This window comes from Chaetodon trifascialis, chromosome 8 (assembly GCF_039877785.1).
Source record: "Chaetodon trifascialis isolate fChaTrf1 chromosome 8, fChaTrf1.hap1, whole genome shotgun sequence".
Lineage (NCBI taxonomy): Eukaryota > Metazoa > Chordata > Actinopteri > Chaetodontiformes > Chaetodontidae > Chaetodon > Chaetodon trifascialis.
Window position 1 is genome coordinate 28,298,043 of NC_092063.1, and position 14,040 is coordinate 28,312,082.

Consider the following 14,040-nt stretch of genomic DNA (forward strand, 5'->3'; position numbering starts at 1 on the left):
TTTGTGACTGGCTTTCAACTACCAATCAACACGTAGCATGTCATGCACATCTCCCCACCACATGGCTTACTATGCAATGAACTTGAACCTGCAGAAGGATTAAACCTCAGCTAAGCCAACACTGCTGCTCTGTGTGCATGCGTGCGTGCGTGCGTGTGTGTGTGTGTGCGCGCGTGCACGCGTCCTCGTCCTCTGTACTTCCTTTCACCAACAGCAACAGAGGTGAACAAAGGTCAGGACAATACAACAGTCGACTGGCGTGTTTTACACCTAGATATGTCTTCAGTGTCGTTGTAGGAAACTTCGTATGAGAAAAAAGATATGAGAGACTCAATATCAGAACTGAGCAGGTAACACATGCATGGCCAAACACTTTTCAATAGAGTGATGGTGAAGTTAGGGGAGCTGTAACTTTTCCCAATAATGTTCCTTGTGGCTGTACAGTTCATGTTGTCAAATAGCTTATTTTACAGTGTGTATATTTAAACATTTTAGTTGATAGTACTTAAGTAGGTGTTGAGCAAAGACAATGTAAATAAATGGTTTCAAAATTATCTCATGCTTCTTGTAGTTCTATTAAATTTTACGTGCTACATTAGTTTTTTTTCTAAATATGCAACACTTTTAACCACTAGATGGTGCTTTTGAGCAGCTGTAACTCAGCCACATCATGCAGAAAATGTTTGGAGTCTCACTATCTCCTGTTTTAATAACAGCACAATGCCTAGCATTTATATTTCTTTGTACTGAATAATTCGGATACAGTACTCCTGTACAACAATCCTGCAGCCACCTGCCCTATATTAGAAAAATATATGAACTAATGCAGTACTACTTAAAAATGAATGACATCAAATCCAGTGTGAAGCTTTTCAGTGTGAAAGTGTTAAGGGGGGGTCAGTCCTTCATGCAGGAGTTGGATAACACTGCAGAGATTAAACAAAGAAAATAATTTCCATGTATGACCAATTGATTTGGAGCGACCAACAATGACTGATTTGGGTCATACAAGTTTACATACCAAACAACCTCCCAAAGCCAAACTTCCCCTTTTTTTGGAAGCAATTAATTGTCTTTGTTATCGACCGAGTGAATGAATCTGAAAGAGGGGGTCTTTTTTCTTTATTGAGTTTAGAATGGTATTAACTTTAGATTCAGAGACCTCCAGAGTAGATAGTTTGGGAGCTATCTATGGGTGATGGATCTAGAGGTCCAGTTTGATCGATGTGAACTGTACAAGATCCACAAAGTAGGCGTTGAGGAGAGTTTCAGTTTTTACGGCCCCTTTTATCATTTTTACTTTCCCTTTCCAGCTGCTTTATTTATTATCATATATATATATATATATGTGTGTGTGTGTGTGTGTGTGTGTGTGTGTGTGTGTGTGTGTGTGTGTGTGTGTGTGTGTGTGTGTGTGTGTGTGTGTGTGTGTGTGTGTGTGTGTGTGTGTGTGTGAGGGTATGTGTAATGTGTGTATGTATATAGGCTGTGTAATGTAAGGGATTTAATGATTTGCCAACCATCATGACACCAAAGTCTGCCCTAATTATGTCATTGTGCTTGGTGACTGTCCTGTCAGTGCTGCGTTGAAAGCTCCTTGGGCGAGAATGTAGGTCAGAGTGGTGTTGAGTGTGTTCTCAGTAAAAGCCAATCATTTAACCATAAGAGTGTCTACCTCACCTCGTGTGTCAAGGATTGCTTTGGATTTGCTGGATTTGTGGAGGATCAGGACTCCCTGATGTGAAGGGACTCAGGTGGCCACATCGGCCAGATAGCTGGTCTGGATCACGTTATAGTATAGATGACTTATTTCCTGACTGAATGGTTTGTAGTCTGATGTTTGAGGTATAAGGATAGATTGTTTTTGGTTTTTTTCAAGTCTTAATATAATACTTGTTATTCTTGCTGACTCTTAATTTCCCAGTATGGGATCAATAAAGTTGTATCTTATCTTACCCATGTGCATATGTGAACTGAAGAGTCCAGCAAAGTCCACAGTTCCTGTTCAGTGTAAAATGCAAGCTAAAGGTTCAGCTGGAGCTAGTATGAGGCTCCAGCAGTCTGACTTATTTAAATCAGCTTTCCAGCTTTACTGCCTCCACCTGGGCTAAGTACACTCCAATCCCAGCATTCCTGTGCTCCACAAAAGCACATTTCCTTCATGAAAAATCTTCATGGAAACTATAACCATTTTTAAATGCAAGCTGTACAAGTGAAGATTGGATGGATTTCCTGTACCTTCGAGGCACTCACTGGTTACAACAATTATCCCAATTATGGAATGAGGTGTTGACTTTTTTAGTTGTGTGAGCTCAGAGGCAAAAATGTCAGAGGCAGAAAACAGACACAAATAAAGTCACATAAATGTTCATGGCTAGATACGACCAGAGGTCTGTGAGGTCATTGTAGTTTAGGTGAAATGACCTTTTACATTACTGGAACAATAGTGCTGCCCCATCATACTCTACCCTATCATCATCATCATCATCATCATCATCATCATCATCATCATCATCATCATCATTCAGCTTCCAAAACAGGATGTTAAATACATATTCTTATACATGTTCCATGTGCACAGTCTATAAAATCTAATTTTGAAATCGATACACCATTGTGCCCAGGAATTCTGGAGAAAACCTTCCACAGGTAATCATAATAATGTTCTCATCATTTCAAATGAAATTTATTTTCATTACAAAACTGACAACAAAAAACAGAAATCACCAGAGACATGCGTAATAGCTCAACCACTTTTTTTTTAAGACAAAACAAAGGCAAACTGCAGCATCTGCCACTGATTTTCAGTGGTCAGAAATTCCTTTCACATCCTTAAAACCTTTTAGTATTTTTAATGTGTCTTTTAACCTTTGACAATTAATGTTTGGATTTATAACTAAACAGTTTCTAGAGAATTCACAGACACTGCAATATTTAGAGTTATTCCCAAAGATCAACTGTAAATACCTGCTGTGAGATCTTGTTATTATGTTTGCTGTTACTCTGCATGTAACACAGCAGAAGACTGTTTTGAACATTCAATTGTCAAATTGTTATCTGCCTCCGTATTTGCATGTCAAACTGAAGGTAAGTGCACCCAAAGTGTCAGTAATAATCCTTCACTGAATGGAAAAACTGAGGTCAAACTCAGGTCAAAGTTGAGGAAGGAAATGGGTTTGTAAACTGTGTTGTATAGAATTTTACTGTTCACCTTCCAACTGACCTGATGGTTTGTTTCCAACCTGTGTAATCATCTGACTGCTCACACTTTTTGATCCATCAGACTGTGGGGCCACAGTTCACAGTGTTATTTATACTGATAGGAATAATGGAGAAGACCCAAGCTGAACAATAACTTGGTGTTATCCGCTAAAGAGAATAACAATTTGAGTGCTGACTTGATGTCAAAGTGAAATGTTGTGTATGTCCAACTCTTGGTTTTTTGTAATAATTGTAGTTTGACATTCAGAGAGAGGCCATTGTATGTGGTCACATTTGGCCTATCCAGATGTTTTATCTCAATCTTTTTTCTTTCTTTTATTTATTTATTTTTTTTACTGCCATTATCCCTAAATATGTACAAAAAATCCGGTCCAATAATAATAATCCATCACGGTTTACAAAAGGGACTTTCAGTAAACTTCATTGGTTTGAACACATTCAGATCTTGTGTCAGGAAAAGGGTCAACATTAGAAATACTGAGGAAGTGTATGCAGGAATGATATTTTCTTAATGCATTATGTATCTGGTCAGTATGTTCCATCTCAATTTCCTGTCTCATCGATGTAACCATCATCCAACACATATGCACATTCATACCTGCCAGTAGAAACAAACACACACACACACACACACACACACACACACACACACACACACACACACACACACACACACACACACACACACAGTAAAAATATGATGATCAGGAACTCCTCCATTGCATTTCAAAATTGGTTTGCAGTCAATATAATACACATTAAATAGTACAGAGGTCACAGTAAATTTACAAAAGATAATTTGCCTGAGGCAACTAAATTAGCACTGTCAGGCCTCTACAGCATCAACTCCGAATCCACACTTTTCTCTGGCTTTGTCTCAGAAATGAAAATGGAAAGACATTTTTGCTTCATTCCTCAGATTGAAATCTGAGAAGGAAAACAACCGAGAAAAACAATCCCACAAAAATTCCAGATTCACTCAGGGTTCACTCAGATAATCAGTCTGCGACAGAGAAGTCACTTCTAGTGCTTCTAGAAATGTTCTTTTTTTTCCCCACTTCCCATCATCTGTCCATGACCACCGTTCCTCCAGGTTTAGATGGGAAGAGCAACAAGTCTCAAATGTCAAGTGTACATATTGTTCTCTTTCCTCCTTTTGAGTGACTTCAGCACATACAGAAGATTTGTCTGTTCTTTGTTGCATTGTTTTGACATTTTTATGGAGTAAGGCCATAATACTGATAATAAAAACAGGATTAGCGATCCTCTGTAGCATCTTATTGTTGGGTAAACAGCATGCCACGGCAGCGACAAAGGGCACCTCAAAGCCCCTATTACACTATTTACCCTCAATCTTAAGGATGGTGTCATGTTTAAAGACATTCACTGACAAATTGCAACCTCTGTGCCCTGTCCATTACCTCCATTTAAAACCCACTTCAAGTTTCAGCTCATTTTTCAGATAGTAACAAGAGAGAAGCACAGTTAATTGATTTATCTAGACTTGTGCAAAACTAAAGGAGCAGATGTGCCATCTACTGCATCCTCATACCTCCAGTACTCTGTGTGGAGTCAAGATAATGATTTAGGTTTCATTTCTACTAGGCTCTACTGTACAATCAAATAATATCAAGCTGACTTTGACACCAGACGCCATTTATCTTGGAATCTTAGGAGCTGGATGAAAGAGATCTTTTGATTTTCATGCCAGCCATGAAAAGGAACAACATAGTTGTACTGTTTTACCTTGTAATCAACAAGATGCAGGATGTGATGATTCCCACTGTGACTTTCAAGAAATATGATGACCAATCAAATATTGATTTATTTAACAATTTTGACCTAAAAAGTAATGATTAGGACATCTCAGAAAAGTCCATTTGACTATTCTCCTAATTTTGATTTTTACAAATGAAAAAGACTTAGTATCACAGCATTTGGAGATTTTTAAAAGCCAAATTTTGAATTTGAAACTTTGCTAACTGAATGGCAGAAATGGGCTTATGAAAGAAATGGGTAAAGCGCATTTTCCAGCAGTAACTCCAAGGTACTTGATCAAGCCCCCATGAGGCTGTTGTAAGACCAAAAGAATCCTGGCGGCTTAACTCAGAGCGGACAGAAACTTGATGTGCATGAGGAGAGGACACACTCCCTCCCTCCCTAACTTAAAGCTCCAGTAGGCTGTACAGGACACAGTCTGGCCTTTGCTTCGGTTATATACTGTCACATTTCACTTGACATCAACTGTTTTTCATATGGAGCAAATGAGCCTTTGAAAAAAACTGTCGATTGTAAAGCTAGTTACAGTTATCAGTGCCCAGTTACATAGTCCCTCGAGAAAAAAAAAAAAAAGATTTCTTAAGCAGTTTTTCTTCAGAGAAAAAAAAAACAGTTTTACAGATGTAACTTGTGATTTGTCTTTTGTTTTCCTTTGAGGTTTTGTCTGTATGTGTATTCCAAGCCTGAAAAGAATTCTTTAATGTACGTTTTCACTGCACAAGTGAGCAATAGCAATGAAATGCTTTGGTACCATCACAGATTACCTCCACCAATGCAAGTTTTTTTTTTTTTTCCCCCACTTAGAGTAAAAAGGTGCCAAGGGAATTACCACATTACCAATTAAGGGAATTACAGGCATAAGTAAAACCTGTTTTCAGGTTACATGGTCAATGTGGTAACAGTTACATTGCAGCTTAACTGGTTTTAATGACTGAATGTAACACACTGACATTTTGTACCAAATAATGAGTTACAGCAGAAGGAAAGCTGTAGCATTCCTTCTCTTGTTTGACAGACTTCAGAGAAGTGACACAAACAAGTGAAACGAGTTTTGCTATTTGTACAGAAAGACAAAGCCATATAAAATTAATTATGACAATTAAATTGTCAATAAATACAGCCATTTCCATCCATTCACAAGTGATTTTTCTGCTTCGGAAATGTGAGATGTTCTGGAAGAAACAGAGTGGGTGCAGAACGATAACTGAGAGGAAGAAAGATCCATGAGTGAGATGCTGGGCTCACGTGTCAGAATGGCAGCGGGTCATCTCTGGCAGCGGCATCGAAGCTTTGTCTGTGGACATGGGGGTATTGTGTTGTTGGATTCTTAACAAAAAATCTGTTCTAGGCATTTTTGTTCCATTGTGGAATTTTATCAGGCCATTACATACAGTATCCATTTAAAACTTAAAAACATTCAGACACTCAAAATAGTGTAAAGAAAATAAAGTGCACTAAGTGGCCAATGGGAAGTGATTTCCAGCACATCCTCAATATTTGACCCTGGTTAGAGGTGATCTTTCTCGCACCAAGTGCAATGGTCAGATAAGGGAAATTTTGCTTTCTAAAGCAAGCATTTTATGCAACTGGGTACTGTGTTCAGACTCAAATCATGAGCTATAACAAGCTGCTGTTCATCAGAAACCCCTGCTTACTATTAACTGATTAGGTCTTATCATTTGTCTTCAAACAATGCACATAATTAAAAACGCACATGTATCAATGGTGGAATTTCTACACTGCCGTCTGCAGTCACTGTTTTAGTTGACATCAATGAATAACAAATAGAGAAACAATAGACATGGATAACTTGTCAACAAAGACGAGACCAAAGAAAACACATCTTCATAGACATAAAAGCTGGTGCACACCACTTGTAGGTGTTCCTGTGTGTTCCACTGATGTGTTTGCGTCAGACACAAGAAACAGGAATTTCATGTTCCTCATTCAGTGAAGTGAGCCTGTACATGTACTTCATTAAAAACTTAATATCAATTAAATCATGTGACCAGCATAATATTCATAACCTTTTTAAGACTGCCTATGTTTCATCTACTGAGCTCAAGAATGCAGTGTTTCACTTCCACTTTCTAAAGACAACACATTTGATTTTAAAATAATTTTCAGGACAGACCTGAACACAATGTATTACAATGTGAATTGATTGACTATATATATATATATATATATATATATATATATATATATATATATATATATATATATATATATATTTTCTCTACAACTAAACAAAACAGACTTTGGATAGTGTTGTGTCAGAAAATCAAAAATGATAAGCTGATGACAACTGGAATTTGATTTTTTAAATAATGTTGTCAAATACTAAAAAGCAAATACTGAGATGCAGTTTGGGGTCATAAGTTAGTGCACCTTTTTACCTTTTTGCACCAAACATGAATTGTTATACAAATAGCATTATCTGGATTTGCTAACTAATCCAGCATGTTAGTAAAATTTTGCTTCTTTGTCCTCCTTATGGATCTTTTTTTTTTTTGGGGGGGGGGGGGGGGGTGTCACCAAACCAACTCAAACATCCTTTGTGTCAATCCAGGAATTTTCTAATTTGACACTTTCTGAAGCAGTTTCATAATTTGTTTGTGGCTATTTGTCTGGCTTGGTTTCCACAAAGAATGCATTAGCACTTGCATGTTTTGATATTAAAGTATTTTTCTCTCATCAAAGGTCTGAGTCCACATATGGCGTTGTTTGAGTGAAACAGGGGTTGGTAGATTGAAATGCATGCTTACCATTCCAGTTACCATAACACTCACTAGTTTACACCCTCTGCTTAATTGTAGCTTGCATTTTATCAAAATCCACAATAACTAATAAGTAAACACTCCCACAACATGTCTTTTGGCTGCCCCTTGGTTGTTCTCCATGTTTACATCATCTATGCTTACATGACACAATAAGGCTCTCGTGGCAGATGAGGTTTAGTCCTGCAGCAGGCTGGTAGGTGGGAAAGGAGCCCTTTCTTCAAGTCTTTGTTAAGGAAGAAACAGACAATTGGGTTGACCCCGGCTTGGGCAAAACTCATCCACACAGTGGTGGAGAGGTACCGGTGTGGTATTGTGCAAGCCTTGACAAACACCCTCCAATAGCAAGCCACTATGTAGGGAGACCAGAGCACCAGAAAAAGCAGGGTGATCACATAGAACATCCTGCCAAGCTGCTTCTCTGCTTTGAACTCCTCCATACCCAAAAGGCGCCGGTTCTGGTTGTGCAAGTTCTGCCGGATTCCCAGCAGAGTGGGTGGCATTGGACCCCTGCCAAAGCCTGCAATCCAGTTGGCTGCTGCTTGGCCAGTAGCCCCCGGCCCGTGGAAGGTCCAGTTCTGACTGATGGCTGGCACCATCTGGACAGGCTTCATCTTGCGGTGCTTGTACTCAAAGAGGAGTAACTTCATGTAGACAACATGTGTAGCTAGAATGAGCACAGCCAGCATTAGCATGAAGCCTAGCGTGTCATTAGCCTTGAAATAGCGATGCTCAAAGATGCACTGGTCCTCCTCACGAATGAATTTGTAGGTGCCCACATCAAAAACAGGTGGGAAAGCCATTGCCACAGACAGTGTCCACACCATGCATACCACTGCCACACATGTCCAGAATGTCATGCGCTTTGAGTAAAACCGGTGGTGTGCAATGGCCATGTAGCGTGTTACGCTGATGCAAAACAGCATGAAGGCGGCATGGAAACAGAAGAGCACTGCCATGAAGGCCACCACCTTACAGCTTAGCACACTGTAGGTCCAGGCCGAGCCATTCTTTATAGATACCAACACAAAGGGGAAGCAGATGGCTGAGCGAATGGTGTCTGCCAGGCACAGATCCAGCAGGAAGTAGTAAGGTGCCTTGTGCAGAGCCCGGTCCCGCAGTACGAGCAGAGATATCACCAGGTTTCCCACCAGGCTGATGCAGATGATCAGCCCCAGTAGTACCAGTTTGACATAGGTGGAGACAGCAGAGGAGGGACTCTCTACTACCATATCTCCTGTGGTAGTCACCACTGCTGCCATGGGCCCAGCAGGCCCTTCGCTGCTCTCATTTCCATTCGCCATCCCAAATGCTCCGCCACCCATACCACCTTTTCCTCAGACACCAAAGCCACCACTCCTCCACTGCCTCCTCTGTCTGCTAGTCGTTCCTCCGTCCTCGTGGTTGCTTCTTTTCCGCAGTTCACATGGAACAGGAACACATAAATCCACATAGCCCCATTTCGAGCGGGGTGCTTTTGCCTATTGTATTATGTTGTCTCAACTTCTGGTCCTAGACAAAAAAAGACAAAGGATTAGTAGTTTGCATGAGTCTCACAGTCATTTCAGTCATCTAGGTAGAACAGCACCAGATAAAAAAATTAAACACTAGACTTTTATTGTAAAATTATGTAGATGTCTTGCTGTTAATGAGAATGTTTTAATGAGGAAGCCTTCAGCCATCTTGTGAGTGAGCATGTTTCTAAGACCACACATCATAAGTATGATCTGTGTATGTTTCTATTATTTATGCAAGATCATCCTGTAACCATAGCACGTATGCAGAACTATGAGTGCATGGATTTTTACTGATACATCGGAGAGTTAAAACAAAGGTGTGTTGAGTATTTTAGTTGCTCATTAAAATGCAAGTAAAACAAATGAAACCAACAACCACACAGTAACTATCCCTCCATAATATTACAGTACAAAAACTTTTCAGTCCCATTTCTGTGTTTGTCACTTCTCATAACAGCTGGGATCCAGTTGCAGTTTTGACTGTTATGAACAAGTCCTTCATTTTAAAATGTAGTGGAGTGTTAAAAATGTTTGAGATATAATTGTATATTTACAAATCAACAATCATGTACGGATTTTTAATGATACCCAAGATTTCATGGCTTATCTGCTGACATGAACCTTTCATTTTCTTTTACTGGGGCACCACATAGCTTTGTTTAAAGAAGTTAAAGTAGTGGCAATAAAAGCAGACGCGAGGAAGATACAAGATCGGAAAAAGAAAGTATGCTAATCAAAGTGACGACTGATAAAACATGAATTATCACAGGCAAAAAAAGAGTTTTAACCAGTTAGGAAAACATCGGTTCATCGACTACACCTCAAAAAATGGTAGAGAAAGCAGCTTGTGCCAGTTTCAGTTAATTACGCTTTTGATAACTTGACACCTATTAATTGTTGACAAACTGGTTAATTTTGAACTGAGAAGAACACTGGTCTGCATATCTCAGTCAGCACTGATGAAGGAACAGGTAGCTGTGACATAGCTTTCATTAGTGAGAGTTGTCCAGCTTGACTTTTAGCTCCGGTTTCTTCTCCTCTAAATGCTTTTCAATCCATTTAGTTACAGTTCTCACTTGTGTGATATACTCAGACTCAAGATACTGAACAAACATTTGGGAGCTTTTAGCTTTAGGCTGAGGCTGAGTGAAGTAAGCATTAGCAGAGTGTGTGTGTGTGTGTGTGTGTGTGTGTGTGTGTGTGTGTGTGTGTGTGTGTGTGTGTGTGTGTGTGTGTGTCTATGCAAATTTACCTATAGACCAACATGCTTTACCGGTCAAAAATATTCTTGGTGATAACCAATTAATCTTTAACCGTTAACATCCCAGATCACAGCCTTCAACAATGAGGTGTTTCTCCTGCACAGGACCCAAAGACCACACACTGACCAGGGACAGTCAGATAACTGTCTTTTTGTCCATCTTCATCATCTCAACACAAATTCACTGTGCCCATTTTCAGTTTTTCATTGAATGCATTTAACAATGTTGCACCTGGCTGTGAAGTGATTGTATGAGTGAAAAAAGAGTTCCACCTGATGACGTTCATACCAGTGCTTGCCTGGTCAATCACTGCATGGCATGGGTGTAAATGTGGGACAGTCGAATACAAAAATTGTCTGATGCAGTCCCCCATGATGCAGAAGCTGCCATCAGAAAGAGGATTTCATATTCTGTTAGATGATCTGACAAACACTTTCTGTCAAGCATACTGAGGCCTTAAAGTCTAATGCAACCATCTTTGATGTTGTCTGGTACACCATTGCTTTTACTGCTATGATAAGTCAAAATGTCAGCTGTGAGAGGCATGTTATTACAAGGACATTGAACACATTATTTACCACAGTGTCTTATGTGAATGAGCTACTGTATAACATTAATTTATTTCTTCCAATTGGTGAAAAATATACAATATAACCATACAATCATAATAGAATAAGAGGCTACAGAAAGATTAGGATTGACATCTAAATACTGAAAGTCAACTCACGTTTAACAAAGACATCTCCAGTACAAAACCTCTGATCACTGTGACCCTCACTCTCAATCACAATGAATAAAACAATGTAAGCACAGTGACTGCAAGGCAGCAGTCCCCTCCTAAGCAGGATATCAGCTGTTTGGTGAGATGAGGGATAGCCTTTGAGCGAATTTTATTTGAAAAAAATCAAACTTGAAGAAATCACTTGGTGCACCTTTAAAAGACAAGTGTAAATGATGAACAATTAAGATGTTTAGCAAATCAAGATCAAATTTACCAAATCAACCGTTTTTATCAGGTTAAATTTAGGAGATGCAGCCTAATAGCTGCACAGGCTGGGAGCTCTGGGAAACTGTGGGAGAGGCTGGGTGTCTTGAAGGAGGGGCTTTGCGAAGCTGGAAGTTGGTTGGCGGCGAAGGGCAGAGTCACTGTCAGGAACTGGGTAGCAACAGCAGCCCAATACTTCTGGCTTGATGTCGGTGGGAGGAGGCGACAAAGCTCACTGGATGAGATGTAGACAGAGTTGGTGTCTGACAGTGGGGTACAGCGTCAGGCATTCTCACAAGGAGTCTAACTTACAGGTCTGGTGAGGACTGCTCAGCCATCCGCTGCTGCAGCACTGAGGAGTCAGGATGGCTTAAAATCCCATAGCCTGTATTCCTTCAAAAGGTGGCGATATGTTCTCCATGGGTCAATTTACACCAAGTGATAGTAAATCACTTGGCTCTCCCAGTATGAGAGGGCCTACAACTGCTGGAAATGCAGTATTATTTATCAGCGGCACAAAACAGCGTCACACCACTGTATGCTGCGGTTATGCATGCATCAAATATTACGATTTGCTCTGCATAATGCGAATCCTCATTAGATGACCACCCTGTCAAGTCTGAGGCAGCCAAATGGATACCAGTCCCTGTAAGGTGCAATAGTCTAGTCCTAAAGGAGGCAGCCAGAAAGACGGCAGCAGGGCTCATTACACTCAACAAATGGCACGCAGAATGCAGAGGCAGACAGTGACCTGTAGGCAATACAAAATGGTAGTCATGTGCTGCTTACCTGCTGTGGGCTGCTTGTCCTCCGGGCGGGCCCTCTGTTGCGGTCTACATGAAATTTGAGCTACAGCGATCCACTTGGCTGTTCCCTCAGAAAAATGAATAGCTGGAAACAGTTGGTAGGCCTAAATAAGACAGACTGCCGCACCTGACGGTGTGGTAACAACTGTATCAATGGTCCAAATCTTTGTACAAAGTGTTAAGCGAAGACTGTTGAGGACTCACTTTAAAGAACAATGGCTTAAGAGAAGCCAAAGCTGCGTTTGCTCTTTTTTCTTGTGCATGTTATGTCTCCGTGTTTTCCACAGAAGCTCGTGCCGGTCGCGAGGAAGCCCCAATCCCGGTGACACCATCACCGTTCAGATGGGCTCTCTGCTGTTTGGTGTCAACTCCTACATCCACTCTTGATTTCAGAAAGAGCAGGTCGTGTCCTATAGAAGCATTTGTAAACTCATCTTTTCCTGGCGCTGCCAGACACCAGCAGACGCCCCGTGTAAACCCTGTCGATCCACCGCCGCACTTCCTTTCGCATTGTTCCAGTCAAGCCGAGGGAAACCTCGTTTCCTCTAGCGTGCCAAAACAATCCAAGGGCGTCTGGTCAAAAACAAATATGTTTTCTAGCGAACATAATGAGGCCAGAAAGCCCCGAGCAGGCAGGTTTGAGCTGCAGGATGACATCGAGGCCAATCCTCATTCTGTCCCGCAGCCAGTCAGCGGCCAGGCGTCTGCCAAACAGGCGGATATGTGGGATTAAACTGTGGATGGAAATACAAGAAATGAGATGTCTGCTGCTCCGCTGTCGCCGGCAGGTGGACGTGCGTCTTCCTTCGGAGGAGAAAGGCAGGTTTCGGGAGTAAGCGCTGTATCCAGTCGTCAGAGCAAGTAGCTGCCGCCAGTATGGCCAGTGTTTGTGATCCCGTCTGAATGCTTCACGGACAGTGGCGGCACCAAGCTTTTTGGGGATTGTGGGCAGAAAGTCCAGTAGAGAGTCCCAGTGCGTGTTGTTTTCACAGTGAGGGCTTGCTATTTAAATGTTTGAATCTATGTAAATGTATATGCCTGCGTTAATTTTCAAATACATAATATATTTAAAAGTTTTATTTAAAATAAAACAGATAATCAGGCAAACTCCAGGTAAAAGGCATCTGATAAAAATCAGGGTTACAATATTCACAAACTTTCTTATTCCTCATAGAATACAATTTAATACTGTGAAAAGTCCTTGGATGTAAATCAGTGGGCACAGTAAGGCGTAAAATTGTTTATTGGTATTTATTAGTAGTGTCAAAAATATTGTGTTATTAACACATTAACGCGGATCAATTTTAACGGCGTAATTTTTTTTAAATCGCGAGATTAATGCTCTTTGTGACCTGGTGAACTTGTAGTTTTTTTTATAAGCTGTGGCCACTGCTAGTAACGTAAGAAAAACTACAGGATCCTATTGTAAACCGGAAACAAAACAATAGGCACGCCCCACACATGTGTGTGGTCTTGCCTGCTTGCTAGCTGTAAAAGAGTAGGTTTGTGTGGATGTCAAGCGTGAAACGCCAAAATGGATGTGAACAAGATTCTGAATGGAAAGTTTAGTTTCAGAAAGTTGCCAGATGGGTCGACTGACAAGACCAAAGTTATCTGTGTGTATTGTCGGTGTGAACTGAATTATTAACGTAGCACATCCAGTCTGAAATACCACTTGATGGCCAAACA

General features: G+C 40.5%; 1 protein-coding gene across 2 annotated transcripts; it reads right to left on the minus strand.

Moving 5' to 3' along the window:
• Positions 1-7,533: 7,533 nt before the first annotated feature.
• Positions 7,534-13,260, minus strand: gpr173 (G protein-coupled receptor 173). 2 transcript variants are annotated; one of them, XM_070969576.1, is made up of 3 exons: positions 12,556-13,194; positions 12,335-12,436; positions 7,534-9,293 (listed from the first exon to the last, which is right to left on the minus strand). In XM_070969576.1, exon 3 carries the CDS (start codon positions 9,104-9,106, stop codon positions 7,922-7,924), a length of 1,185 nt encoding a protein of 394 aa, XP_070825677.1. In that variant the 5' UTR covers positions 9,107-9,293; positions 12,335-12,436; positions 12,556-13,194; the 3' UTR covers positions 7,534-7,921. The 2 variants fall into 2 exon arrangements, with proteins under 2 accessions (XP_070825677.1, XP_070825676.1); XM_070969575.1 differs by having other exon boundaries at positions 12,335-13,260.
• Between the last annotated feature and the right edge of the window lie 780 nt (positions 13,261-14,040).

What these genes read in the sequence shown, in the direction of transcription:
- gpr173 (XM_070969575.1), bottom strand. Translation starts at nt 9,106, where the DNA reads ATGGGTGGCGGAGCATTTGGGATGGCGAATGGAAATGAGAGCAGCGAA.